Source organism: Branchiostoma lanceolatum, chromosome 16 (genome assembly GCF_035083965.1).
Source record: "Branchiostoma lanceolatum isolate klBraLanc5 chromosome 16, klBraLanc5.hap2, whole genome shotgun sequence".
Taxonomy (NCBI): Eukaryota; Metazoa; Chordata; class Leptocardii; order Amphioxiformes; family Branchiostomatidae; genus Branchiostoma; species Branchiostoma lanceolatum.
Window position 1 is genome coordinate 10176406 of NC_089737.1, and position 27437 is coordinate 10203842.

At 41.6% G+C, this 27437-nt stretch overlaps 4 protein-coding genes across 7 annotated transcripts; 2 read left to right on the forward strand and 2 right to left on the reverse strand.

Moving 5' to 3' along the window:
* Window positions 1-5858: 5858 nt before the first annotated feature.
* LOC136421674 (D-beta-hydroxybutyrate dehydrogenase-like) lies at window positions 5859-15686 on the reverse strand. 2 transcript variants are annotated; one of them, XM_066409148.1, is made up of 10 exons: window positions 15592-15686; window positions 15272-15354; window positions 13070-13243; window positions 9144-9268; window positions 8526-8648; window positions 7693-7796; window positions 7366-7438; window positions 6977-7038; window positions 6760-6813; window positions 5859-6377 (listed from the first exon to the last, which is right to left on the reverse strand). In XM_066409148.1, the coding sequence occupies exons 2-10, from the start codon at window positions 15352-15354 to the stop codon at window positions 6285-6287; spliced, it is 891 nt and encodes a 296-aa protein (XP_066265245.1). In that variant the 5' UTR covers window positions 15592-15686; the 3' UTR covers window positions 5859-6284. The 2 variants fall into 2 exon arrangements, with proteins under 2 accessions (XP_066265245.1, XP_066265244.1); XM_066409147.1 differs by lacking the exon at window positions 15592-15686 and having other exon boundaries at window positions 15272-15521.
* LOC136421673 (uncharacterized) lies at window positions 10003-12484 on the forward strand. Of its 2 annotated transcripts, none has more exons than XM_066409144.1 (3): window positions 10003-10119; window positions 10670-10835; window positions 11233-12484. In XM_066409144.1, the coding sequence occupies exons 2-3, from the start codon at window positions 10677-10679 to the stop codon at window positions 11998-12000; spliced, it is 927 nt and encodes a 308-aa protein (XP_066265241.1). In that variant the 5' UTR covers window positions 10003-10119; window positions 10670-10676; the 3' UTR covers window positions 12001-12484. The 2 variants fall into 2 exon arrangements, with proteins under 2 accessions (XP_066265241.1, XP_066265243.1); XM_066409146.1 differs by having other exon boundaries at window positions 10025-10115.
* Window positions 15687-16339: 653 nt separating the features above from the next.
* LOC136421672 (D-beta-hydroxybutyrate dehydrogenase-like) lies at window positions 16340-20919 on the forward strand. Of its 2 annotated transcripts, XM_066409142.1 has the most exons (9): window positions 16347-16488; window positions 17586-17756; window positions 18266-18393; window positions 18898-19020; window positions 19247-19350; window positions 19794-19866; window positions 20035-20096; window positions 20364-20417; window positions 20632-20919. In XM_066409142.1, exons 1-9 carry the CDS (start codon window positions 16367-16369, stop codon window positions 20722-20724), a joined length of 930 nt encoding a protein of 309 aa, XP_066265239.1. In that variant the 5' UTR covers window positions 16347-16366; the 3' UTR covers window positions 20725-20919. The 2 variants fall into 2 exon arrangements, with proteins under 2 accessions (XP_066265240.1, XP_066265239.1); XM_066409143.1 differs by lacking the exon at window positions 18898-19020 and having other exon boundaries at window positions 16340-16488.
* Window positions 20607-26070, reverse strand: LOC136421670 (polycystin-1-like protein 2). Its single transcript, XM_066409141.1, has 9 exons — window positions 25856-26070; window positions 25371-25479; window positions 24854-25068; window positions 24544-24718; window positions 23820-24413; window positions 23406-23636; window positions 23204-23288; window positions 22858-23090; window positions 20607-22610 (listed from the first exon to the last, which is right to left on the reverse strand). Exons 1-9 carry the CDS (start codon window positions 25943-25945, stop codon window positions 21424-21426), a joined length of 2919 nt encoding a protein of 972 aa, XP_066265238.1. The 5' UTR covers window positions 25946-26070; the 3' UTR covers window positions 20607-21423.
* Window positions 26071-27437: the final 1367 nt, after the last annotated feature.

Consider the following 27437-nt stretch of genomic DNA (forward strand, 5'->3'; position numbering starts at 1 on the left):
GAAGGTAGCTGTGAACATTCACCCATTTTTCATTCGCAAAGACCAACGTTCGATAATTTTGCAACAATTTGATGATAGTAGCATAATTCAAGTGACGAATCGATTATCTTATTGTATTAAAGATTTAAGACAATATATAAAAATGCACTCTTTCGTTCAATAGTAGTCAAATATTTCCTGCCATCGTCAATTTCTGAAGACGGATCGTTTTTGACTCGATTAACTTAAATCTTGTACATGTATTACATTTGCTTAGTTGTTTCCTTTCACGCCATTAATTTTATTCTAACGGTCTTGTTTATCTTCATGGTTGATCTTGCTTTTATCTGTGTTTAAAAAAGGAGATGGCGTCTATTAGAACATCGCTTTTGCCCAATCCTTGGTAAATATGTAGGAATAAAATAAAATAGTACTTTTTTATCATGAGAACGGAATGTTCAACAGAGCACATCCTACGCTTGCAAAGGCAGCGGCACTCAGGAACAGACATCGGCCGGCAGAAGAAAATAAGGCCAACCCAAGAATACATGGCGCAGGACATTTCAAGATCCCTTAAAAAGAGTTGGTATCCCTGGTAAGAAATATCCGGCAGCCGACAGAACTGGATAGAAACTTACTGTTCAATGTGCCTGAAGGAACAAGACGACCTGACGTCTGAGGTGTAACTTTGACAACCTCATTTGGCGTTAAATTTAGCTTTGGGCTACGCTTTTGAGATAACTCTGTTATGTTTCTCGTTATCCGTGGTCTGTTACTCTATTGATCTACTCATTTACGGCTTATTAGAGTGCTTGTCGTATTAGCGACTTGATTACCGTCGGGAGATATTCTAAATGGTGCAAGGTAGCTAGATCTGGGTCAGATAGGGTTTCAACTATCTTTATGTATCTACTTTCTGTAGCGAGGAAATGACTCTTACAATTAGCTTAACATGAGTCTTGTCAGCGCTGTCTCACAGATATTGTTAACCTAATTCTTTTATTGATTTTTTTTTTTCAGGTGTTGGTATCATACTCAAGTCGTTAGAGTTATTTTCATGCCGGCACCTAAACAAACGACAAAAAAAGGATACAAATATAAATCAAGAGCTAGAATTTGAACAAACTTTTATGTCCATTGAGATTGATCGGTCGATTTTATGAAAATGGTCGTAACTAAAGTGATTGTAATCCGTCAAGTACAAGTAATAGTAAATTGTAGTTTGGATTAAATCTTCGTGAATTTGAATCGGTCAGGGGTTATTTTGTTGTTTTTTTGGGCCATTTTGCATGCATTTTCGCGACGTACTTAACTTCGGATTCATGTATTCACATTCAGTACCCAAAATGATATTGGTCTTAATCATTCCTGGGTAAAGTACCTTTAACCTTACGGTAGATCTGAAAAAGAAACCAACTAGACTAGGTGTGGTGATGGTCGGTAAAGTGTACCTCTACAAAGTTGATTTAGTTATGCTACTTCCATCTCCCTGGTTATCTGGAAATCCTAGTTTTCTCCCATCATTTTACACTTTACCATTAAGTGTAGCATTGGGTCCTCCCCCTGGTTAATCCCATTTGGCTTCCATATAGCAGCGATCATGGCTATTTTGAGGTTTTCCACCCTCTATACATGACCCATTGTATAGGTAAAACACTATATAATATAGGCAAAGTCTCTGCTTGGCACTGAAGGCAATGTTATATATTTCACATGAGCTGTGTATAGCGTTAAGGCCTCACATCTGAACAACTTGATCGCACATATAGCTGTACGAAATATACATCTATACTCAATTTATCCCATACAGTTTATTAGTTGATATCTTCCAGCTGTTACCGTCGGTTGTCTATCCAATTATCCAATTATCAGCCAATTTGGACTCGATCTCTCTTTAAGATGAAGGCAAAGATGGATCGTGCAATCTTAATGGTGGGTTCTCCGTTGGGACATGACGGCTTTTAGAGTTAAGAGGGAGCTTTCCGTGTCCTAGAAAAGTAGGTTTCCAGGCCAACACATGGGTCCCGGTCACAGGTCACGAAGTGTACAATTAAGCTGTCACGTCGAATTTCGATGACATTTTAGATTCACAATCGTAACTTCTCCTACGCAGAGCCTAGACCAAGTGTTCAATGTTCTGGACACAGCAGAGCCGACTGGAGAGCTCTGGCCGAAAACAGAACATCCTGGAGGGAGATGTCTGCAGCCGCCATGCATCTGCCCTGATGCCTGCGGTCGATTGATTGAGAGCCTAGACAGCGGCCTATACAATACACTTTTCAAGAACTTTGTCTTCCCTTTAAGACGGATATATATTTTAGTAATCTTATAATGTATATTTTTCACTGACCTGTACGTTTTCTGCAGCAACTGGAAGATGGAGATAAGAAAAACCGATATAGACTTACCTGCAGCTAGACTCGCACTCGTTCGTTTTTAAAAAAAGTTTTTTTTAAGTTTTTTTTTTTTTTTTAGTGTTCTCCTACCATAACTTGTTAACAAACAGAAGAGAAAGTTTATATGAATAGAAGCAACACTGTGGTGGGTTGTTTAAGGTGGTTGAGTTGTGGATCTCCACAAACACAGGACATCGCATCCAATAGGACGTCCGTACTCATTTTCACGTGAGTCAGGTGAGGAAATGCGCTTTTTGTTCAGTGTCTTTCTAAAACACACAACATTGGGGCCTACCAGGAATTCGAACCCAGAACCTTTAGACCATTCAACAACCATAGCCACAAGACCACCTTACCACCGATGCCCCGCTTTCATTCTCTGCGATGCTCTTTAACAGCTTTTGACCAAGAGAATTCTGCCACTCTTTAATTATTCACGGTGCGTCAGATCGAATCTTGTAACCCGTCAATCCTGCCCCCCATTTCCCGGCAGGAGACACTTCGGAGACCTGATTGTTTCTTTACTGACTTCCAGTGTAATACATCACGGTACTCAACGACCACGGGGACATTTCTATAAGCACCAGGCCTCAACCGGAAACAAGAGACACAGCTTACATTTTTGGACAGTTATGAAGAGTGAAGCCTTTTATGAATGCCATCGAAAACTAAAACAATTGTTGGCATTATTCTGTAGCAGTAGCGATAAATGGGAGAAAAGGAAGAAACGTGGACAGTTGAGCTGCGATCTGTGATGCACGGGTCAACTTAAGGGCTTTCATCCCTCACCTCTAAGAAACTCCCTCTAAGTCACCCACCTAATACCTACCCACGTCTTGTCGGTTCAGCTACCAAGACACTTCTCATCAAACATTATGACGTCTTCAAAGATTTTGAGGCACAAAGAACCGACCCACACATGTAGCTCTGATCACAGTTCTAGCGTTCGTTACTCAACCTTGTTTTTTCTTATCACTTAACTACTGATTTTCAGAAGGGAATCGCCTGCAACTTGATGACCACAATGATTTTAGTCATGGTAGGCATTATAAAAGACCTCATCTTTCTTTAATATGCCCCAAATTTGAGTTGTGCCCCTTGATTCTGGGTGAGGCCTAGAACGTACTTAAGGAACCTTTCAGCAGCTTGACACATGGGTCATCAGCCATTCCGACACTTTACCTGAATCACGCAACATAAAGGAAGATTCCTTGCAAAGAAGAGACATTTAGGTTTAGTACAGGGGCTGTTGCTTTAATGGGTATATGCGATTTACTCAGTGTGTGGCAATTTTTCTTAGAAAACCAAGCGATAAGTCAGAATACTTTGTACAAGTAAGGCGAAGCCAAAAGGTGGGGCATGTTTAGAAATAAGTGTGTCTGAGTGATGGGTTTGGTTGGATAAGACCGGCTTGGGCCAGTTGGATTATGCCTGGTACGTTTGGTGAATAATAAACAAAATGGTAGCCATCAATTCTTCCAAAAACGTTACAGTGTCCACTTTGGTGTCTGTATTTTTCATAAAGGTAAAGGTAGGGCTAGACCAATTCAGAGGCCATAGGGTATAGTGGGTGACACAGTGTCTTGGGCATCCGGCATAGTATTGAAATGAGGAGGTATCTCTTTCCTTCCTATTTTTTAAATCTATTTAAGTGAGAAGAGATTACAGACGTAGTGGTGACGAACTCAAGTTGACAAACTTATATTAGCGCCACCACTAAACATTATATACACAAGACAGAAAGTGAACAAATAAGAATACAAACTTTTGCAACAATTGTCCAAATAACAAAAAGCAAAAACGCAAAAACGTTTTAGGAAAGAGTCCATCTAACTCCCCTCCATAAATTTTATCCTTGGACGTTGTAGGTTTCAAGCTGTCTAGTAACCTTTAGTTTATTTACTCACTTACATCATTGAATAATAATGAATAAGTATCAAAACTGGCTTTATATTACAGACAGTGTACATGTTTTATTGGCAATATCGCCCCTTGGGTTACATTCATAAATGTTACTTACGCACAATGCGGCGTTACGCCTTTATAGAAGACATAATATGTGTCACTTATTCTATCACGAATGATGATATGTGTTTCCCAATACGATAAGTAGAATTGGATCTTGGAATTGTGTCTGGGCGCCGTACGGTCTAGACCGTGCAACAAGGTCTGTAAACACAATGATTTACAGATTAAGTGGGGGGGGGGATACTATTTCTTGGTAATAACAGTATAGGTGAATATGAAGCAACTTTCTGAGGTAAACTGCGGTATTTCGAAGACAAGGTACGTCTGATTGGTTGGTTTATGATTAAATTATCCACTGAATTCAGTTTAGGTTACTACAATCATTAACGTATTTTTGTTTGTATCGTGCAGCCTGGCAATCCCCGTAGCAAGTGGCCAGTAAATGGTTTGATTACGTAGAGAGACCTTCAATTTGCGAGAGAAGAAAGGCAAACTAATACTGATTGCTTATCTTTAGAAAAAAAAAAAGCTGTCTTATTGCGCAGATGTCTTACTGAGGGATGACTGGGGTGTGAAAGATGTCGGTTAGCTTGAGGGATGAATCCATTCTCCTTTATATTGTTGCGCAAAAAGACTTACAAAAATGTGTTATACCTAGAGCCATGGGGAGCTCCTCTCCAGACCCCTTGACGACGTCGGTATAAGATCCTATAATCTTCTTATCATCGGCCGCACATGTTTGCCCAAACGGTCCTCTTCTGTAATAATCTTTAGTATTCATTTCTCCGTTGTATCACGGTGTATTGTACAAGAAAGAGAAACAGAAACTGACAAATGAGGAAACCCTTCTATAATTATGTTGGCTAGACGAGCCTGATGAACGGATTACCTCAACTTCCGGTGAATCAATAGATGTTAATGCCTCTAATGATCAGATGGAGTCGTTGTACGTTTGTAGTATGGGCCAAATAGCGATGGGTGACTGGCCGCATCGTATCGAGTTAAGTACTACTAGCGGAGTATTATGGTACTGCACGATGTCTACAAGCACGCGTATCTGGCATACAGCGTCGGTCTGGCGACACAGCAAATGAAGACTACGGCGTTTTTCTTCTATGTACCGTAGGTTTTGCGTCGCAGTGTCTCGTTGTTTGACAAACAGTGTTTTGTTTGTTGTTCGTAGGTTTTTTTTTTAAATTTTCAGTGCATTATCAGTAGAGTAAGCTGGAAGTGAGAGAGTGGGGAGACTGGTGTTACCACGAAAGTCACTCTTGTGGGAATAAAAGGATGCAGGCAGTAGAACTAGTGGTTTCATACATGACAGACATTCCAGGTCACGGGGTCAATGGAAAAAGATACTAATACACGGGGACGCATCATTGTTTTTGCTCCGTCTATTTGTCGCATTCATTTAGTTCTCAGTTATGACCAATGGACGCGTACATTGCCAATCAAAACCTAGATGATTATATACTTAATGAATTACAATAAAGAGAAACTTTACGTACTTCACAATTGTATGAATTGTCACAATCGTTTATTGACTGACCTGTAAAATATACCAATGGTTTAGAAGGGCGTTACGTTGGGGAGGCTCACAAACTAATGCAGTGTCACTGTCAACTACAATGAAAACGCTTATTTAATCACAATAATGGTCATTATCTGACTGCATTCTCGTTAAGTCGAAATGTTAAAAATGTGTTAAAGTACTGTTCATGACTGGTATCCTACTATATGTAGTAGTAAATAATTTTTACTCTTTTTATTGATATACTCTACTTTACCTAGCTTCTGTATTGATGCGGACTAAAATTTTTCTGGCCTTCTCATACATGTTTTCAATTCCATTGCATGTTGGCAATTGGATATCAAGTAGAACTATTCCTAATACTGATTGGCCCATTGACCATTTCTTGTATCGGACATCTTGTGTAGGTACTACTGCGCCGTCCACCCTCCGTCCATGGTCATACAGGAACCGGTCATCTGGTCAGCAGCCGGAGAGCACAGGTACACAACTGACGCTGCCACCTGGAACAGAAATTACACCGAGTTGTTTGTAAGCTACGTAAACAGGGATATTGTTTTCGATGTGCTTGCTTGTCCGTTTTCTTAGTTTGGTTTCCGTCTTTCGTCATTAATGTCTGACCATAGAGTGGCAGGAAGTGAAGGACAAAAGGTCAAAATTGCGGGTGTGACAGGAAATGGAGCTAAGGCATGGTAGAAAAGGTCGATTGTTTAAACCTTGGACTAGATCTGACAGGCATTCCAGGTCATGGGGTCAATGGAAAAGACTAATAGCGTGGAGGTAGTGTTTGGATCTGTCTGCTTGTATATTTCCGTAGCACTATATATTCCATAATATGCTGACGTTCAACATATAGTGACGGGAAGTGATCAATTGTAATAGTACCTGCTCAATGGTGGCGAACTGCATGGACGGTTGCTTCTGGGATATCAGTAACAACTGTTGTAAACAAAGACGAGTGTGTGTGAGAAACAAAATAACGTCGCCATGCCTACTCTCAAATTACAGCATGCATGCTTCAAGTTGACCTTCACAGGCGGTCGAACGTTGTCATTTTTTACCGTACTAAGTCAGTACTTTTTAAGGTTGAGAAGGAACATACCTTCGCTTCGTCCCAAGAAATGCCATTTTCCGCAGACGCTTGAGCTATCTGCTGCTCCATCACTGGAAGCAGACATACTTATGTTATATCAAAAGAAAAGAAATAGCAACAGGTAAGTAAAGGATTCGAACTCGGGACCTCTTGGTTCTGAGTCAAACGCTCTGCCGTTGCGCCACACGACCTCACATCCTTTGAATTCATTTAAGTGTGACGGCCGCTGACGGCAAATGTTTGACATCTGTTAAAATCGCCACCTTCCGATTTGTTGCAGAACCTCACACACCCTTTTTATCTCATTAAATCGTTCAAACCTGCACGTGGTAAAACAGAATGATCCTATTGGGACAATTAGCAAATAAATCAAACAAGATTATTTACATTATACTTACTGGTAGACAGCACCCATCCGGGACATATTGAGTTACACGTGACCCCAGTCCCCGCCGTCTCCAAGGCAACGACCTGTAACATAGACAGTGACGTAATCATAAAGAACACTTCCAAGAGCAAATTACGGCGCATTTAAACACTTTAGAAGGACCCCATACGGGCTCATTCTGCAGTGCAGCTGCCGGCCGCCTTGTGGCGAAACGACCATGAACTTATATGTACCAAAATCTTGCTAAATTAAAGGCTCGTAAGATGGGTTTGAAGCTTTGAGCACAGGCCGGTATTTCTGGAGCCCTAATGATAACGCTTTGATGTGGCTTCCCTACCTTAGTGAGACCGTTTAGACCATGTTTTGCGGCGACATACGCACACTTGTTCACAGAAGCCACCAACCCGTGCACCGTGGACACATTGACGATGCGCCCCCATCCTGGTGAGAGATGAATTGCAGTGTTATCCACATAGTCAGTGTAGAAACTTGCAAAAAAGTATCAGAGATCCTAAACTAGGTAAATTACGTTGATTAGTATGTCCGCTGTCATTGCTATTTTTGTAAAAGCAGTTCCTCGAGAATGAGAATCTTCTTGATGTAAGGTTCAAATATGAAAATACAACTTTTAGATGAAAATTGTAATGGCATAATTAATAGCATGAATTTCACAGCAGTGTAACTGTAACCGATGTCATGAACAAAAACGCCCCCTGCAGAAGAAAGCTGCTGGAGGGACCAAATTTAGATCACTTCTTCCAGAGCGCAAAAGTTATCTGCTACTCGAAAATCGTAAGCATAGCTTGCACACAACACGCGATATTAAGACCGAAAGTCCTGATGAAGTACCTAGAAACGCTGCCAGGGGAGCCCGGTTATTTCTTTGACAGAACTCGATCTAGCCACATAATAAGGTTCAAGAAAATCCACATAGACCATAGCTTCTTGAATTACACTACTAAACCATAAACATACATACATTTATGCATACAAACAAACATAAACGGTACAAAAAAAACCTTCTTGGCGATGGTAATCAAAATTTTCGTTGTGATAAATACAATAAATGGTTGCATAGTACTGTATCCCGTTCTGTGCCTGAAAAAAGCGCGGATCGTGACGGGCACGGAACGGGACATGACAAAGGACACCTATGTTATAAGCCATTACCTTTAGCCTTCATGGCGGGCAGCAGGTGTTTAATGACTTGGAACGGGGCAGTCAGCATGACGGACATCATGGTATCCCAGCGTTCCAATGGAAACTTCTCAATAGGACACACGTGCTGGATACCTGTATGTATGTACGGCGAGAAAAAGCACGTATGAATGAACACATCCATGAGTGCATTGTATTGTGCAGGATCTAATTAGTCATTAGACAATATATAAGCAGCTTCACGGATCTTTGCTACGCATGCGTAAGCAAAAGGTGAAGGTCCCTGAATTGTTGAACTTGTGTCGACCATGCTTTACACATGTTCACATACATATGGCCTTCGTTGGTTTGCATAACTATGTCCAGACCTGTTTTATTTATTTCTCAAGGGTCTTTAATCTTGACCTTTCCATGTGCAGTTAGATCCGTGAAAGTATTAATTTTATCTATAAGAAATGAGAGTGGGGTGGGGGGCTTGCATACTAACTCCCAAAAAATGTTCTCTTAGTATACATTTTACCTTTTTCTTCATCATATGTATTTTGTCACACTTTTGGCGACGCCTCATGTGCGGAAGCATTTATTAAAAAGTATCATTCAATTTATATAATGTCATGTGCATTTCCGTACCTGCAGCGTTGATGAGAATGTTGACGCCCTCTGGATAGTACGCCATCGTCTCGTGACATAACTTCTCGATGTCACTGGGACGGGTCAGCTCGGCAGGGATGTAGTTAGCCTTGACCTTGTGCTGCCTGAAAAACAGTGTTTTATTTGACCCTGATAGCACACTTTATTGTCCTGAAATCGTGCCGTTCGTCAAGGTTTTAAAAACATATTTTCTTTTCAACATATTAAGATGAAAAAGTTTCCACGATATTCAGTGTGAAGGTAGTTAAGACAGAGCTGAACACAATGACATGCAAATTTCACAAATAAGGACCTGATCTGTATAATTGATGATAGAAATCTATACTTGTAATGTCGGGAATTTAATACATATAACATAAATAATACATTATCCATCAACTATGGAAATAAGGGCATGATTTGCATAATTAGTGCGAACATGACGTACTAGTAAACGGTGGTAATTACATAATTGGTATTGGACGGTGATTGGAAGCACAACATTTTTTCAAGGCCTTTCGGACGTTCAACTCTTGACCTGCCCACGCACCTTCATGGTTTCTAATCTGTTTATGCTGACACGAAGCTTGTATACCCTGCCGGGTTAGGGCAAAGTCAGAGGAGTTAAAAGACCTTGCTCTTTCTATAAATGATTGATTGCTCTTGAGAGGTGTTGCGCGGTCGAGAAGTAGACCACATAGTGAGGTCGTCTTCTCATCCTGCATATCACACGCCAGTTAGAATATTTTATTACGCGTCACTTGTAATTCAATTTATCATAGAAATAAAGAGAGCGAATAAAAAAGGAACACAGCTATTTTGCGGATTGGTTTCTGAAGTAACAGAGCTGTGAAGCACCTCCTGACGTCATAGTCATGTGCTCAGGCAGGTACACCCGCCACTCGAAGAAGTAACACCCGTACAGACCGTCTGTCGTCCGAAGACAACCACTAACCACTGGTTTCCAATACTGTAGGTACGTGTGATATTATGTGTACTACATCTGAGCAACATCTGACGATAAAATCGTTAACAGTGTCATATCTAGCCTAAATTAGAAACATTCTTTGCCTTGAGTTACAATAGCACAAAATGCTACGGTTCTACCTGCCTATGTTCCCAGGCCATCATGTGAGTTACGGTCACAGTTGGAAAAAGGCGCGCCGCCGGCTTGTATATACGGGCAGTTTTTGCACTTTCAGGCGTTACCCCGAGATGACCCCGTGGGATACCCTGTGCTATTTTTTGGGCACAGCCAGGTATCTGAATTATCTTGACTCGCAATTGAAATAAACTGGGGACCCGTCCACCTATAGACGCCGTCAGTAATCATGCAAGCAGCAAAACAATACCCCCCTCCCCCGTATCCGGCAGTCCGACGGGGAAAATTGTGGCTTCAGAGCCTAGCCGATGTAAAAATTATGTCCCAAATCCCATTAGATGTCCTATCGAAGAGTTTGAACTCTTGCGGTTTTTTTGGTACTGCAGCAAAACTTTTATGTCTCGTTTTCTGGTTGTGCCGACAGGTATACAATGGAGAGCCCTATCCCTCTTGTCGAATTCCTACCCTACAGCCTGGAACATTATAGTGCCGATGATGACCAACTTGTCGCCCTGGCTGGTCAAATCATCCACGCCTTCAGCACCACCGGGTTTGTGTATCTATCGAACCACGGCATTCCCACGGCTCAGGTGCGGTTCTCTTCATTATAAGTTCTTTCACACTTCCGAGTACGCATGCGCGACGAAAGAAAGTGTAGGCAATATGTCAAAGCCCCTGAGACGTAAATGAAACCCATCTGGACATTGTTACGCAAATCTAGAAAATGGTCGAGGCGAAAACTGTTTATAAGCCAGTGGCCTTCGCCTTTGATCTATCACCCATTATTTCTGTCACCCCGCATGCGTACTCGAAAGTGTGAAAGAGCGTATTTGTGTGTTTACAAAGTTTAACGTGCATGTATAGAGAATGATTCATCCCGTTTCATTCAAGGTAGAAAACTAGTTGTCTCTATGCTATCTAGGGTAGAGCTTCATGCCTAGAAATCAGTACTTATGTCATGATTTGTTTTTCGTGCTATATCTACAGATCGAGCAAGTCTTTCAAGTAGCAGAGAAATTTTTCTCTCTTCCCAAGAACGTCAAAGAAAAGTACGCTTGGTCGGTGGACAGCGTCCACGGATGGGTGGCCCTAGAACGTGAGAGCCCCCACCCGTCGCGTCCAGGCGACCTGAAGGAGGCCTTCAGTGTGAGGTGGGTGCCGGAGAAACCATCTGCATGGCCAACGGCAGAGCTTACAGAGTTCCAAGACGTCGTGCTTGACTTCTACGATAAGTGCAAAAAGCTTAGCCTGCAAATTTTGGAGCTAGTTGCCAGGGGTCTACATCTGAAGGATGCCAAGGTGTTTGTTAACTCCCACGCGTTGATGGGTACGGGGGGTAACCCCACGGCGCTGCGCCTACTTCACTACCCGCCAGTACCCGCTGAGACCAAGCCGGGCCAGGTGCGGTGCGGCGAGCACTCCGACTACGGCGCCATCACGCTCCTCTTCCAGCAGGTGCCTGGGTTGGAGGTCCTCAACAGGGACGGGGTCTACGTCCCGGCCCCCATCATAGAGAACGCCGTGCTGGTCAACATCGGAGACCTGATGCAGAGGTGGACGTCCGACCGTCTGGTGTCCACCAAGCACCGCGTCCTGCTGCCGACCAGCCAGGGCCGGGAACAGGTGCGCCAATCGCTGGCGTTCTTTGTCTACCCCGACAATGACGTCATCATCACCTGTCTCGACGGGTCCAATAAGTACGAACCAATCACAGCAAAGGGATTTCTTGATCAGAAGTTTGGAGCTACTTTTTAGGTCCGGGGTCTATTATCAAACCCTGTCCCAATTTGCATTGTGGTAAGGCAATAAGGCAGCCGGGATAACAAAGTCAAGGAAAAGTGGGTTTGAGAACTTCATGCCACAAGCCAACGAAACGGGATTTTGTTAAAAATTAAAAGTTGCTTGAACCATATGCTACAGGTTAAAACTTAATATCTATCAAGCTTCGTACATGATTGTAAGTGGGTCTAGAGTAACTGATCTTCTACTAGTAACGGACTACCAAGGGTGTGTTCATCTTAAAGTCATCTCATTCGCTCATAAAAATCTAATCTATGAACTGAGATATTTCTTTGTGCCAAATTTCAACTTATTCGATAAAAAATGAACGTGTAATAAAAGCATGTGTATTAGTTCCTGACGCAAAATCGTACATTTCTCGATTTTACGACATCTGAATTATGACTCAAAATAGAAAAATCTTGCAAATTTTCATTTTAAATTTGGTTTGAACAATTAATGTGTGACTAACGGTGTATTTCGTTGTTCAGTTTACTAACACACTTCTACTTAAACAACACATATCTGTATCATGTTGTTGTTGAAAATAACGGTGTCCAGTTGGCACTCATTACCACCATGAAAAAATGAGGGGAGAAATTTCGGCGAACTCCAAACTTTGCACTTTATATTTATTATCATTATCAACAAATCAATCAATCAAACGGTCATCCAATCAATCAATCAATCAAGCAATTAATCAATCGATCAATAATTTCATATCGAAAATTAATTCTATATGAAAACAATAGGAGCTATTGTCCCCTTTTACTTCAACCTTGTCTTGAGTTGTCTAATTTGCTTTCTGTTGGACTATCTGAAAAAAATTGTCTTCTCTTTATTTGCATATTAATTCATAGTTCGTGGTTATAAACCTGCTGTTCGACTGATCTTGCTCACAGTCACTGACGAAAAGTAGTGGATTCTACTTGAAACGTCTGACCGTTTCCAAAATCATATCCAGTTGTTTGAGTAACTGCTTTTTTGGCGGATCAATAATTTTGTTACGTCTCAGCAACCCCCCTCCCCCCTCCTCCCCCCATACCTGGTGAACTCCTGGTGTAGTTCCCTAATGCCGGCCTCGTCCTTGTGCCCGGTGAACACGATGTTGCAGCCGTTACTGGCCAGTGCCCGGGCGATGCCAAGTCCGATCCCGCTGGTGGAACCCGTCACGATGGCTGACTTTCCAGACAACGGCTTCTCTCCCTGCGACATGTGTCTAGAACAAACATTGTTTATTTAATACACTTAAGTTCGTGTTTTTTCGATGTTGACCCAGTTATATCTTTTCCATGTCCTAGTCACGTTCAACGTAGAGTAACAGGAAGTGATCAATGGATGTATGTAAAACATTATTTACATATGTTTAAGTTTCAAGGCTGCATAATCAATGAGGTTGTATTAAACTACTTCTAAAAGGAAAATGATCTCGGGAATTTGATTTCGTGTTAGGGAGAAATTGAGTGTTCGCAATTGTTTTAATTTCGCGGTTAAAAAGCGGGTATGCGGGGAGAATACAGAAGAATCATTGCGTCGAATTTAAGTTTCCGATGAAAATTTCATCACGAATTTTAAACCACCCCGAAAATTTCCCATTTCAGCGCACACAACAAAGGGAGGGTTGAGATCTTCGAACTCTTGTTTCTGAATCCTTGTGAAGCACATATAGACGTGGTTGAAAAGTCCTTCAAATTGCCTTGATATTGCAACGTAGGATTAAATACTCAGTTGTCAACGAAAATAACAGGAAAGAAAACAATAACTATTTTTGCAAAGGAGGAATGAAAGAATAATATATATAAGCCATATTTTTGGTCAGTATTATAAGAAGGCACACGTAGAATTTTCTTATCGTTTTACTTTGTTTTGAATTCAGCTTTAGGGGTCACTGCCCTTGTGACACCTGACAAACTGCCATGACACCTGTTGCTAGCTGACCTTTGACCCTACAACTGGTAACATCCGGTTGCTGTTTGAACAGCCGCTTGCGTGAGTAAACTATGTGGAACAGACTGCACGTAACACATATTAAGTAGACGGATATACCATGCTCTTGTATATATATAAAGAAATACATTGCTCGCCCATTTGGTGTATGTTATGTAATCAACACAGTATGGCAACAACAATGAAATTACGATTTAACCACCAAAACGGGCTAGCAAAAGGGAGAGAAAAAGACTACACAGGAATAAAAGTTGCTGTAGTATTTGCATGAAATGTACCGGTATATAGGTGCTTTTGCTATGAAGTTGACTTTTTATATTTTTCATATTTTTGTAATACATGCAAACATACGAGAATGTCTTTGTGTATCAACCTTTGCACAGATACGGCTAATTTAGCTGGAAAAATGTTCGGCAAGGCTTCTACAACTAGGTTCAAATATACGCTAAAATGTTGTTATCGGTCGTTTTAGCACAAAAACAACACCTGTAAATTGCTGCCTTTCATACAATTCACAAAATACCCCCAGAGACCAGTATACACAACAACATGCCGTCTGCAACAGGTGCCTCAACCATTCAGGGATCGATCAATAACAGTCACAGACTGGATCCGCTTTTTTTGCAGGAATTTTCGTTATATCTTCGCAGGGATGATATCTATAACTGAATTTGCACCATTACGAAAATTAAGTGAAGTATACACTAATCAGGGGTTTCAGTATAATCTTTTACGGGGGGGGGGGTAATTTGGGGGAAGGGCGTCCAACCCACAACCCCACCCACGCTCCACCCAGGTACTGTCGCCACGGGCCAAGTGAAGAGTTGTATGTACTGTCCACGTAGCCTGTGCCTTTAAAAGTATTGCATCAGTCGTAGTTCTGAACTTTCCATGCAGTTTCCAAATTCTTTTCAAAGTATTGCATCAGTCGCAGAGGCTTACAGTATAAACAACCTCAGACAAGGTTATTCAAATATTTCATTTAAGTGTTTGCGTACAATGTATATGTAGTTATATACTGTACTGTAAAAAGTAATAATTTTTACACGATGGCAATGAAAACGTTGAAATGGCTTCAATATCAGTTCATGATGAATATCAGATGTATTATCCATTTTTGTAAGAGCGTATATACTAAGCAATTGGGCAAAAGTTAGAAAGTGACAGGCTTAGTTCTTGTAATCTATAACTGCTCTATACACACTTCGATGTCATTAAGGGCCATCATAATTTTAGTTACCTTCAAACTACATGTACAAACATGAATTGGATCACATATACTTAAAGAAATTTCACTTACCTTGAGACGATGAAGCGAGATCCCTTAGATTCAACTTGCAGTCTAACCAAACGCTGTAATGATCGTCTTGCCAGAGCCGCCATCTTGAAAAAATGTGAAAATACCAAAATGCTTTCACTCTTTTTATACTGTCTAGGGGCTATTGTGCCAAAATCAATAACACCAACGCTTTCGACCGGAAGCAGAAAGAGGATAAGCCACGCACGCCTTGTTTTACATCCGGGTTCAGATGTATTATCAGTAGAATTTCTACACTAGATTGAAAAGTAGTCTGTAAGTTTTGGGCGTGTTGTGGTGAAATACACATTAAAACAACTTACGCTGACATGGAATTTTAGCGATGCCAGGCAACGTTAACTCGTGGTATTATTGCATCATTCTTACAAGTTAAGTAGGTTCCCGAAGAAACAATATGACGTCACCATCTCTGAGCTCTAGGTAGATCCGGTTTAAACAGTGTTGGGTTGATGTTTACCAAGCCGGGCTCTGTCAGGGGAACGTTCGTTTCACATGTACGGGCGGTCTTAAATTGCAATATCGCTGTATCAACAGTGCTAGATAAGAAATATAACATGTATAGCATCAGTTACAGCGGTATATTTCGCTAGATAGGTGTCAATTGACTCGTACGGGAAAATGCGTAGGATTTAGTTTAGCTATCGTTACGTAAGTGAGAGAGTGAGTGAGTGAGTGAGTGAGTGAGTGAGTGAGTGAGTGAGTGAGTGAGTGAGTGAGTGAGTGAGTGGATCGAGCAGAGTCTGTGAATGAATGGGTGAGTGAATGATAGCAAACATAACCACCAGTATTTTGTCTTGACACCTACAACTGGGTTTACGTTTTCGTAAATATCCTATTGTACTACGTTATCATGCATCCACATTTTGTAAGATAAATCTGATACAGATATATGATAACATATATATATACAATGATACAATAATGAGCAAGTATCAGGGCAGTGGTCATCGTAAGCGGTTTGCTCTCGATTGTTTGTTGGCATGCAACAAGAGCCATCTAGCGATATCAAGGTTAAACGCAAGATAAACCATTTATAGGGTCATGGAAAGGTAAGCTATGCTAAACTCGATCTATAACATGTGGACCTTGACCCGTGTAACAACAAGAGTCCTTACGAAGATGGCGTCCCTTATTCGTTTCGCCAAGACGTCATCCTTTGTACGATATACACAAACAGCCACTGGTACGGCGTTTGCAAGGTAAGACGTACGAACTTTTCCCCATTTTGGAATCGCTAGATGTCCCCGTTCAAGGTTCAAGGTTTCTAGGGTACGGAGCGCTTGTGTGTGTGTCTTGTCGCACGTAGGCACTGGATATCTGTGCACGTTGAACTAAATTTCCTCAATCTCAAAGCAGTTATAGGGTTAGGTTCAGTGTTTTACGTGTGCTATAACACGGACCCTATAAAAGTCTGATTAGAAAGAAGGCGCCACTAACATCGGCCATAGCGATTGTTGCAGGGCTTGCTGTCTTTTATGTAGCCCGGTAACCTAACGTAAGTGACTTCTAATTGATGTTGGGGATGAATGTTGCGCATTCGATAATCCAAGCTATTTTTGATTGCTCGTGAGAATAGACTGATGATGATCCACTTAATAGATTACGCACAGCTAACATTGGCAAAAACAATTGCTATATCTGATTCAGAGACAAGACTGTGGGTCGACTGAAATGATGAACTAAAGGCTTACTGTATGTTGGCAGTCTGTGTAAAAGTAGGTAAAAGTAGTTCCATCGCCTTTTTGAGGCCGTATACGGGACAGTGCGTTGATATCTACTGTGTCTAGCTATAGGGCACAGTATTGGAAGGCGGAGCCCGACTCCATTCTCTCACCCCCTTTTACCTCACCAACTGAAGCAATGTACCCATTTTTACACCTGGGTGTCGTGTCGTGTAAAGTGCATTACATGACATGATTAAAACCTGGGACCTCGAGATCTGGGTTCTGGGCCAAAACACCCTGCCCTTACGTCACACGACTCCATGCGTGTGGGTTCTGTAAAGAAAAGTATATTTTCAATGTCATTTATTTATCAAACCTTGCAGGCTTACTTGTTTGTTTAATCGTTTGTTTATTATGCATTGACCTCATCTAGAAGTAGGTAATTTCATTTTCTTTTTTTAACTCACGGCGTTGTAAGAGTAAAAATATGCTACTAGTACTAATCCTCTGGGGCAGCTACTGCTGACACAAAACCAAAGGCACCTCTAAATACAGAGGTGCCTTTGGTTTTGTGTCAGTAGTAGCTGCCCTCGAGTATGCATTGATATATGCCTTTTGGTTTGCATTGACAGGTGCCTGGGAACCCATCCTGCCCCCCTGAAGGGTCGGTCTGCCCTAGTGACCGGGTCTACCAGCGGCATCGGACTGGGGATAGCCCGGGCACTGGCTGAGAGCGGATGTGACGTCATCTACACGGGGTTCGCAGACGAAAAACTTTTAACTGACCTTCAGGAAGACTTCCGGTTGGTTTAATCGTTTTTTTGTCCTTCTGTCTCTTTCCCTTTGTCTAAATCCGATTCTATCATCAATACACTTATTCTCCCCTTTCCATCCAGACACAGCATCATCGCTTTCCCTAAAGGAATAAAGATAATACGGACGAGTGGTTGCCATAGAAAGGTTCAGGGAAACTTCCGGATAGTTGTAAATCTCTCATTCCTCTTCTTCGTCCTTCTCTCCTTCACTCCATTCTGATCTGAAGGGTATAATGAACCTTCAACGATTCATGATATTACATCAAAATGAGCTCAAACACATTTCATGGAGTGTCCCATCTTGAACTTGAAGTTGGTTGCCAGGAGCCCGATGATTAGCCTGAATATCATTCTAGTTCCAGCGCTCCCATACTCTTTACTTTTTTTTTAGCTAATTAGGATAGCACTCAGGCTAGCCCATTAATAACCTTGGCTTTTTTTCTTTGCATGACCTACCTACAAACCAAATATAATCACAAGCCATCCAACCTTTACAGAAATTACAGCGGTGTAAAAGCCACTTACATCCCGGCAGATCTGACAATGCCTACGGAAGTAGAAAGATTGTGTACGGAAGCCAAGGAACATTGTACGGACGGAGTGGACATTGTAGTCAATAATGCAGGTGGGACCATTTAGTTCTATAATGACAATCGTCCTAGCTTGGTAAACTCTTTGCTTCCGTGTATGGAGTTTGTTTTTGGTGTGTCCGCTTAAGCTTTTTGTTGTATACGTAGTTATTTGGATATACCCTTAGTAGCGAGGCAGGAGGCGAGTGGGAAAATGGGGTCAGACTTGCGGCAGTTAAAGTTCAGAGGTGATAGAACTCGTCGTTAATCAGGCATGACAGTCAGCCTGTAGCCTCTACCAGTACCAGGCCCCGCGGATGGTTGGGGAAATAGTAGAAACTTGGCTAGATAGAGCGAATAGTTTGCTAAGGGAGTCGGCTAAGGAGAGAGGGTTCAATCTGCTATCAGCCTGCAAGTCAAGCCCTAGCAAATATTCTCTCATATAGCCTGCGTAGTCACTCTGGTTATAGAGACTGGTCATCCCAGGTCATAGGGTCAATGAAAACTCATGTGTCATGAATATATCAGAGCTTCTATACTCTCCAGCCTGTCTATGTTAGGATTTCAGCATACATCACCTATCGAGTCGTTTCCCTTGGCAACTTGGGACGCCATGATGGCCGCCATGTTGACCGCACCATTCCTCATGATCAAGCACCTCCTACCGGCCATGAAGGCAAAAGGTAAACTTGTCCACACCTGTTTGACTACGAAGACTAGGAATATATTTTTTAGGGTTGTAAGATTTCTTGTACCTAAGGTAGAAAGTTTTGTTGTTGTCCTGTGCAAAACCACTTGCAAGCCTTAGACTAGATCTTCGAATTATTTGTAAATCGATCGTGGTATTTCTTTTATAAATTCCACCCCTGAGGCGTTGCTAAAATAGATTCATTCCCACTTTTGTTTCAGGATGGGGAAGGATAATCAATATTTCTTCAGCGCACGGGCTTGTGGCGTCTGTGGAGAAATGTGCGTACGTGTCGGCGAAACACGGCATCAATGGACTGACAAAGGTGATTAAGATGAAGTTAACACACTCACACACACACACTCACACACAAATACACGAACACAATGAAGCTCAAACGCACTGGATTCAAACCCACTGGCCCGAACACACACAAACACTCGTATTGTGAGGTATCTAGCTAGGTAGATTTACGACAAAATTGTATGTTCTAACATGTATTGTATATGCAGTATGTAAATGACTTCTGCAAATAACGCTTCATATACCGCTTTATTCAGCCTTTTCTACTGCTTCTTTTGCTGTAAAATTCGTCATACGATCGAATAGTCGAGTAGTTTGAGTAGTTTTGATCCTCTTTGGCGGTTGGTTATGTCACCGTTTTCTTCAAAATCCTGCAACAAAAAAATCGTACGACGGCCTTCAACCAATGTGCTTACACCGTAAACATGCTGTCAAGCATCAACAGGTATGATGGTCTGTTTGTAGGTCGTTGCCTTGGAAACGGCAGGGACCGGGGTCACTTGCAACGCCGTGTGTCCCGGATGGGTGCCGACCCCACGTGAGTACTTCTGCTTCCCAAAATGGCGGCGTAGCGTAATTAGCATTACGCGAGGAAAGTTATGTCTATGTTTAACATTATGTCTGAGAAAATATTTTCTACGTAAATTTAATTATCATAGGTACAACCTTAAAATTAGACTTAAGAGGTCAATACTTTATTTTCCAGTCGTTGAAAAACAAATCCGACAGTTGATGGAAGATCACAACATAGCTTGGAAAGACGCACAGGTATCTTGTATTCTTAAAACGAATTCGATAACTAGAGAATTTAAATTGTGATAAGGATTAGTATTAAGACAACATTATCTTCTCGAAGTTTATAAACAAAAGGAGTGTACAACTAACGAAATCAAGCGTTGGTGATATGCTTGCCATTTCGTCTTTGGAAGTACTTTAACTGCATTCAATTTCACGGTAGTGAGTGTTCGCTTACATCTCTCTCCTTTATGCATGGTATTTCTTTAAAATGGGTGCTAAATTTCCACTTTCTCCAAGACGATGCTTCTCTCAAGAAAACAGCCTTCCAATGGCTTCGTGACTCCCGAACAGGTAAGGAAGAGCAAAACGTTGTTTTTTTAATCTTTTATTTTCATTTTTGATTCGTAGCCTTATTCAGTGCCACATGTTACTTGAAAACGTGTTTGAAAAGAGAATATGCAATTGACTGCAGTTTACAAATAACCCGCTAGGTACAAAGTAGTATCCAAAAGAATAGCGTCAAGCAGAAATGTATCAAAATTTAATTCTTTTCCATTTATTTCAGATTGGAGACATGGTAACCTTTCTTTGCTCCCAAGCAGCCAATCAGATGACAGGATCCGTCCTTTGCATCGACGGAGGATGGACAGCGCAGTGAAAGGTCCTCTGTCATTGGTCTAGACCAAGACATAGTCACTCCGCTTCAATATTTTTCTTGATTTTCAGTGTTCATTTCATTCATTAAAACACAAAAATAAATACCTATGGTGGTGCCGTATTCAAGCCACAAACTTATCTTAACGTCAGCAGTAAAAATATACACAGTTCAATACAATAAAACAATCAAAAGTTGCTCATAATTCGTCTCGTTATTCATAACATATAAGCTTACCATAACATTACACATAAGATACACATATCCTGATACACGTTATTTGCACCCGAAACACATTACAAGGCTTTTGCAGTCTTATCAACCTTCTTATTTTAATATTCTAACATGTTATATATCTCAAATGTAAAAATATAAAATGACACATCATAGCATATACATTAAATCTAGTATGGATATACTCAACAGCTATAGGCACAAATGAAATTTAAAACGCTATTAAGGTAGCAAAACTGAACGTCCAGTTTAACAACAAATACTAATAATACGACCACTGAAATTACAGTTTTCATAATAAAGAAATGTCAGCAACTATCATACATCGAATGGTCTAAGTTCTTTTGAGAACTTAAAAAAAAAACATTTTTTTAGTCCGCCTGCTACTTTCCTCAGGGCAATGATGACTGGAGCTGTAATTTCTAATCAAAATTTTCATTTTCTTGCTATGGTGGTTGGTTCCACCCCTCAAACTTCATCAGTCCTCCAGGCCTTCTGGATGGGCAGCGTTGCCGCAGCAAGATGGATCCGGTGTTCAGCACTGGGTCGCCGACTGGTGATCCGACGGACCTGTGGGAAGGGAGACAGGCGACCGCGCTCGAAGCAGTCCAGGAGATGGGCTCTCATCCTGCTCTCCTCGTACCTGACCTGAGTCACATCCGTCCCCATTGCGATGTCTACAGCCCAAGCTATGGCAAACAGTCCGCAGGTAAACCTGCTACGCTGTACCTGGACACGTGGTACTTTGACAGTCAGTACGTCGGTGACAATTTCGGAGAGTGGCGCGTAGCACTGACACAACTGGTGCTCTAACGATGCATTTATCTTACTGGGCAAACTGTTATAAACGCTGACATGTCCACCTATGGAGGAAGAGACCACCCAGTGGAGGATGCCAGCATGGTGAATCTGTAGACCTTCTCCGGAGACCCGTTTATATCCGTACACGGACGCTCCAACTGCCGTATCTTGTAGTCCTGCCAGTCCTGGATACTGACGGCGGAGCAACATCTGTGCGCCATGGATGTGTTTGTCTGTCAGCATGTCATCACTTTGGAGTATGGCCTTGTCTTCAGCGGTGAGCTTTAGATCGGGGATCCACATGTTACGTGAAGGTTGTAGTTCACCACCATGTGTGGCAATGGTCACATTTTGCTTCTTACGTGCCTGTGGAGCTGCTGCAACCTGAATACACCGGGGCACCTTCTGCACAGTTGGTTTGGTGGTTCCGCGATTTACCCTCGAGAGAATGTCCTCAATTTGCTTGGTCTGCATCCTTATTTCGGTTAATAGTTTATGCTCCTTGTTTTCATGGTGAAGTTTTTCTTCTTTCTCATATTCTTGTTCCAGGTTTTTAATTTCGGTATCAATGTCAAAGTTATCGACGTTGGCATCAGCTAATTGTTGAGCGACCTCTATGCCCGTTGTGCTGTTTTGATTTTCTTCGACAGTCGTCGCTAACTTAAGTTCTTCGCAAATGATGTGATAAGACGTGTTACAGTGGCCATACTTCAAGAAACTGGACACTTCTTTGTCCTTCTGATGTTTTTGCTGTCGACGCGAAGGCAGGATGGAGTTGCAGATGTCCAGACCTTTATCAAGTTTCTCTCGAATGATGCATATTTTGGCATTTAGCTCTTCCATCTTCAAGACACCTTCGCAACAGGGTTGAGAAATTGTATGGTAAACATATAGCTCCAGTATATGGACACGATTTCTCCTCTACATCAAAGACAGTAAATCCACAATACATAAATATCTACATATCAAATACATGACGTATACATGACACATGAATACCAATCATAATAAAGTAGTATTACGGTTATCACTAGCACTTTGAAAAAAAAGCAAGAAAGGATATACGCGATGTTGCTACTGAAGTAATTTTGCTTATTTTACCTGGTTTCGCCTCTTTATTCGGTGTGCTGTGAAACCCCAACATGGCCCCAAAGCTCTTCCACATGTGATCGGCAAGTTCACGGTCATGGTTGACGTCAACGTCAGCGGAAATGGCGTCACAGATGATGGTCATGAGGAAGTTCATCAGGAGGATGAAGATGCAGATCATGAAGGTGGAGAAGAAGATCGGTCCGATGAGAGGATTGGAATCCAACATGTCTTGGGCGAAGAACCTGGGATCAAAACACTCATCATTAGACAACGTCCTTAGTAGCATTACCTGCTGAAGCGCAATGGATACGACATGTTTCATATATAAAATTTACACCTAATTAGTAAAACTGACCTGCCGAGCATCATCTCGAAGAGTGCGAACGCTGTATGGTACAGGTCTGTGTAAGATTCCATTTCGCTTCCGAATATGAGAAATCCTAGAAAGACAAATAAGGTGTCAACACAATGAGCGCAGAGATAGGAAAATATGGCACCACCAAGTTTTTTTACAAAATGTAATGTCAGCAAAGGCCCAATGGTTTTAGAATACTTACCTGAACTGATAAATGCCATGAAGGCCACGGCAGCAACAACAACGAACGACATGAGCTCCCCCTTCATGACACCGGGAAGGGCCAAGAGTTTGCCGATTGGTTCACTGAAGCGGACGACGCGAAGTAAAGAAATGGTGTTGATGAAGACAACAAAACCCAAGATGTGATTAAAACAAGCATCCCAGTATGCAGCAGTTTGCAGGTCAACAAAGCGTTCAAATCCCAGCTCACCTGGGGGATAAAAGAAAAAAAATGTCAGCAAAGGGGTACTTTTATTCAAGTCAACAAGTATAAAGTAAAATTAAATGAATGTAATGTGTCATATGGATGTTTAGCATAAAGGGTGATTGAGAAAATCATTCATACGAAACAAGAATGCTGTTTATCCAAATACAAGCAACAGGTTGGGCGTACCTTTACTTTTGGCGACCATTTCGAGAGTTTCAGATGCCACTAGATATCGCTTGATGAAGACAAAGATTGTTGTGGCTGTACCGATGAGGCTAATGCACACAAGGGCGTTCCATTTCGAAGTGAAATATTTCCATCCCGTGTTTTTCATTGCTTTTAGTTCCTTATAGACCATTACTGCGAGGACGAGTGTGAACAGAATGTGCACTAACAAGTCCTTATAGTCAGCATCACTTTCGTATTGAAACAGTTTAAACGAAGTGATGCTTGCTGTTGGCACAAGATGCCCTACTCCAGAACGATCTATGATCATGTTCACAACGCTGAACAGCTTCAGGCTGGGGTTGTAGAAGTTCAGCACGATTGTCACAGATTTTGTGTACTTGTCGATAAAATTGGTTTCTTTCAAGACGCGAAAGAATGAAACCGCGGAGTCATGACCCAAAGGCACGTCAAACGAGTGGCGATTCGTGCAGTCGAATGTGTCGTTTGGTTGAGTTAACATCTCCTGAACCTCGAATCGCCAACAGGTACCAGACACGTTCCCCGAATGAAAGCTCCACCCGAGGTCACTAACAGACTTGATCGCCATGGAACCTGCAGCGATGGGCATAATATATTATTGATACGTACCAGATGTTTTTTTTCAGTGGACATAAGAATTGTTAGCACCTGTCCAGTAGAAAAATAAAGACATAGAAGATCATGTCAACTTCTCAAGACGTACCTGCAAGTTGTCTTACTTGTGTCAGACGTGGGGGACCGAGGCGGAAGGATCCAGTGTTGTGCGCAAACTGTCGGTCTAAGTACTTCATGTCCCTTCCGTTGTACCAGGTAGCTGGGTACAGAGTCGGCAGCATGACGGCTTCAGCCCAAGAGTAGAACTTTTCTGGAGTTTTAATCTGTAAGCAAAATTTACATTGTCATCCTTACAGTCTATGAACGTTTGTGAACAATGGCTGTGAGTGAGGCATTCAGACAAAGGGATACAGGTTTAGTTTTAAGTTAAAACCAGCAGTAGTGAACCCGTTGCTTACCGCATCATATTTATGCAGAATATTGTTCGACAATGACTGTGTCTCATAGAAGGCTTGTTGGTCTCTGTCCGCCTGGGCGATGTAGAAGAGGAGGGCCACGAAGATAAACAGAAGAAGAAACTCCTTCAGTACCGAGGCTGACTTCTTGCTCAGTTCCTTCTTCTTCCTAGCAAATTGGCCATCAGGCTTGGAAGGTGGATAGACATTCTTTGGTGCTATAATTTCAAAGCCAACAGGATAGACAACAAAGCCAACGTTATCAAGCAAATATAAAGCATATTCAAGATACATCTTAGTTGATAATGTTTCTTCCGAAATTTCAAATGAAGTCTTTCTTAGAATTAACCTTACAGAAGTATCCTGAATTATGTAATTACAATTATTGTGTTTATCATCATATCTGTGCAATACACAAATTAACATATTTGACCGTTGAAAAAGATGTAATAAGAAAAAAAAAAAATAAGAAGAGAAGGTAGTCATCAGAAGTCTAAGATTGAAATGTTAGACGTCTCACCTGTTGAGTTCCACAGGTTCAGCTGCAGGTCTTCCTTCTGAATAGTCGGCGGCTTGGCGAGGAACGGGAGGCTAAAGATGGCAGCCAGGACCACAGCAAGCACAAAGATCTATGAGGAACGGGTAAATATTTACATCTTGGCTACGATACTCGGTACACAAATATGCCTAGTTTCTTCAAATGATAATCTCCATTTGTTGTAGTATTTTAAGCCTAAATCTGTTCAGATTCGATTTTTTCGGAATCAAATATCGCTATAATCATCATTGAACAATTTATGTACCATAGATTCATTGATTCTATTCCAAAAGTTATTAGCGCTTTTTGATGCGTTCCTAGCGATTTAAAACGCTATGCTCAGCGCCATGATATTACCAACAGCCTGTAGGAAATTTCACTCTATATCGTGGAAGAAAGGTTTATCTGTTTTCCAACACAAGGTTAAGAATTGGTCACATTATATTGTTATCATGAAAAGACGTTACCTGAAGTGTGTCCATCACACAGCTAGACCCCATGAAGGACAGGATGAAGGCCTTCATCCAGGAGTCACTCTTCTCCTTCCCCCAGTCCATACTGTACAGGATGACGAAGAACGCAGAGATGGTGGACACCAGGAACACGGTCACCCACGCCACGTACTTGGACAAGCAGAGGAGAGTTCTTCGGAAATATCCTGAGGTTCCACATAAATGGTATAAAGACAAGGTGAAGGGATGTCATACAGCCAAACCTTTATATAAAACATGCCACTAGGCTTCAGTAAAATGACAAGAAGTGTAACATACTAAGAACCATTATTCAGATAACTAGACACACATGATGTGCAAGCGATCCGCATATCAATACTTTATAATTTTGCTTCCATACCTTGCTTTGACGGGCGGATCGACATTTCCGAGGTGTTAGCGGACAGTGGCTCCTCCATGCGGAATAGTTGCAGGAGTATCAGATTCACGGGGAGTACCGTCAGTACAGTAATGAGACTGATGTACAGCTCCTGTTAAAACGCAATGAACAAAAAGACTCAAAGCAAATCAATGCGGCTTGGAAAAAAATCACATTAAACAGTATAAATACTTAATGCTGTTGCTTAAGTAAGGATATTTTATGAGAATGCTCTCTGTAAGAATAACATATGATGAAAAAATGAATTTATAATAACAAAATTATATATAAAGTATGCTGAACAGATAAACATTACCTCTATTGCGAAACGAACGAACCCCAGGTTCAATACTCTTGTGTCAGCAGTTGTGTTTTCTGTCTTGTACCACATGGCGCTGGCCAGCATCATGGTGTTCAGTAGAGTAAAGCAGCAGGACAGACGCTGGGCCTGGGTGAAGCTGAAACCTACTCCGGACAGAGACATACATGAAAAATAAGGTAAGGCACACATAGCCTTTTCATATGTTATATTACACTAAATTTGACGATGCATTTCTATTCCCTTTGATTTTTTCAATCAATATGATTTCTTCTTGAACGTATCTATTGACAGTTCCTTTTATTCCTTTACTTACCCGGCGCTGCTACAAGGGCAGACGCCCACAGATGTTTGTCGTAGAACACATCTCTGCTTGCCTCGTTGAAGGCATTGGTGAAGGACGTCAGCTCCTCCTCGGTGCTTGCGAGAACCACCTTCTGCACTTCACCGTCCCCTTTTTCTGATGATAACCAGTCGTTGCAGGTGAAGTAAGATCTGAAAAATTACCATAACTTTTGACTAAGGACCATGTGTGCACCAATCTGTGTACTCAGTCATGCAACATTTTCTTTCCATGATGGAATGCAAAATAGCTAATGAACAAGACATGCCATTATAACTTTAATCATGAAGACCATATCCAGTCAAGTTCACTTACGTTGCTGTGAAGAGGAGAGTTGTTAGTTTTCATACCAGCAAAATCTTGCAAGGCAGATTGCAATCTCTCAAACCCAGCATGCCAAGATAGAATAAAAGATGTAGTTGGGCATTGCTTGTAGTGTAGCAAAGAGACCAAACTCAAAACAATTTCGATAAAGATGTCGTTTTTTTCCATCTTACGCCACATCCTTTTCTATATC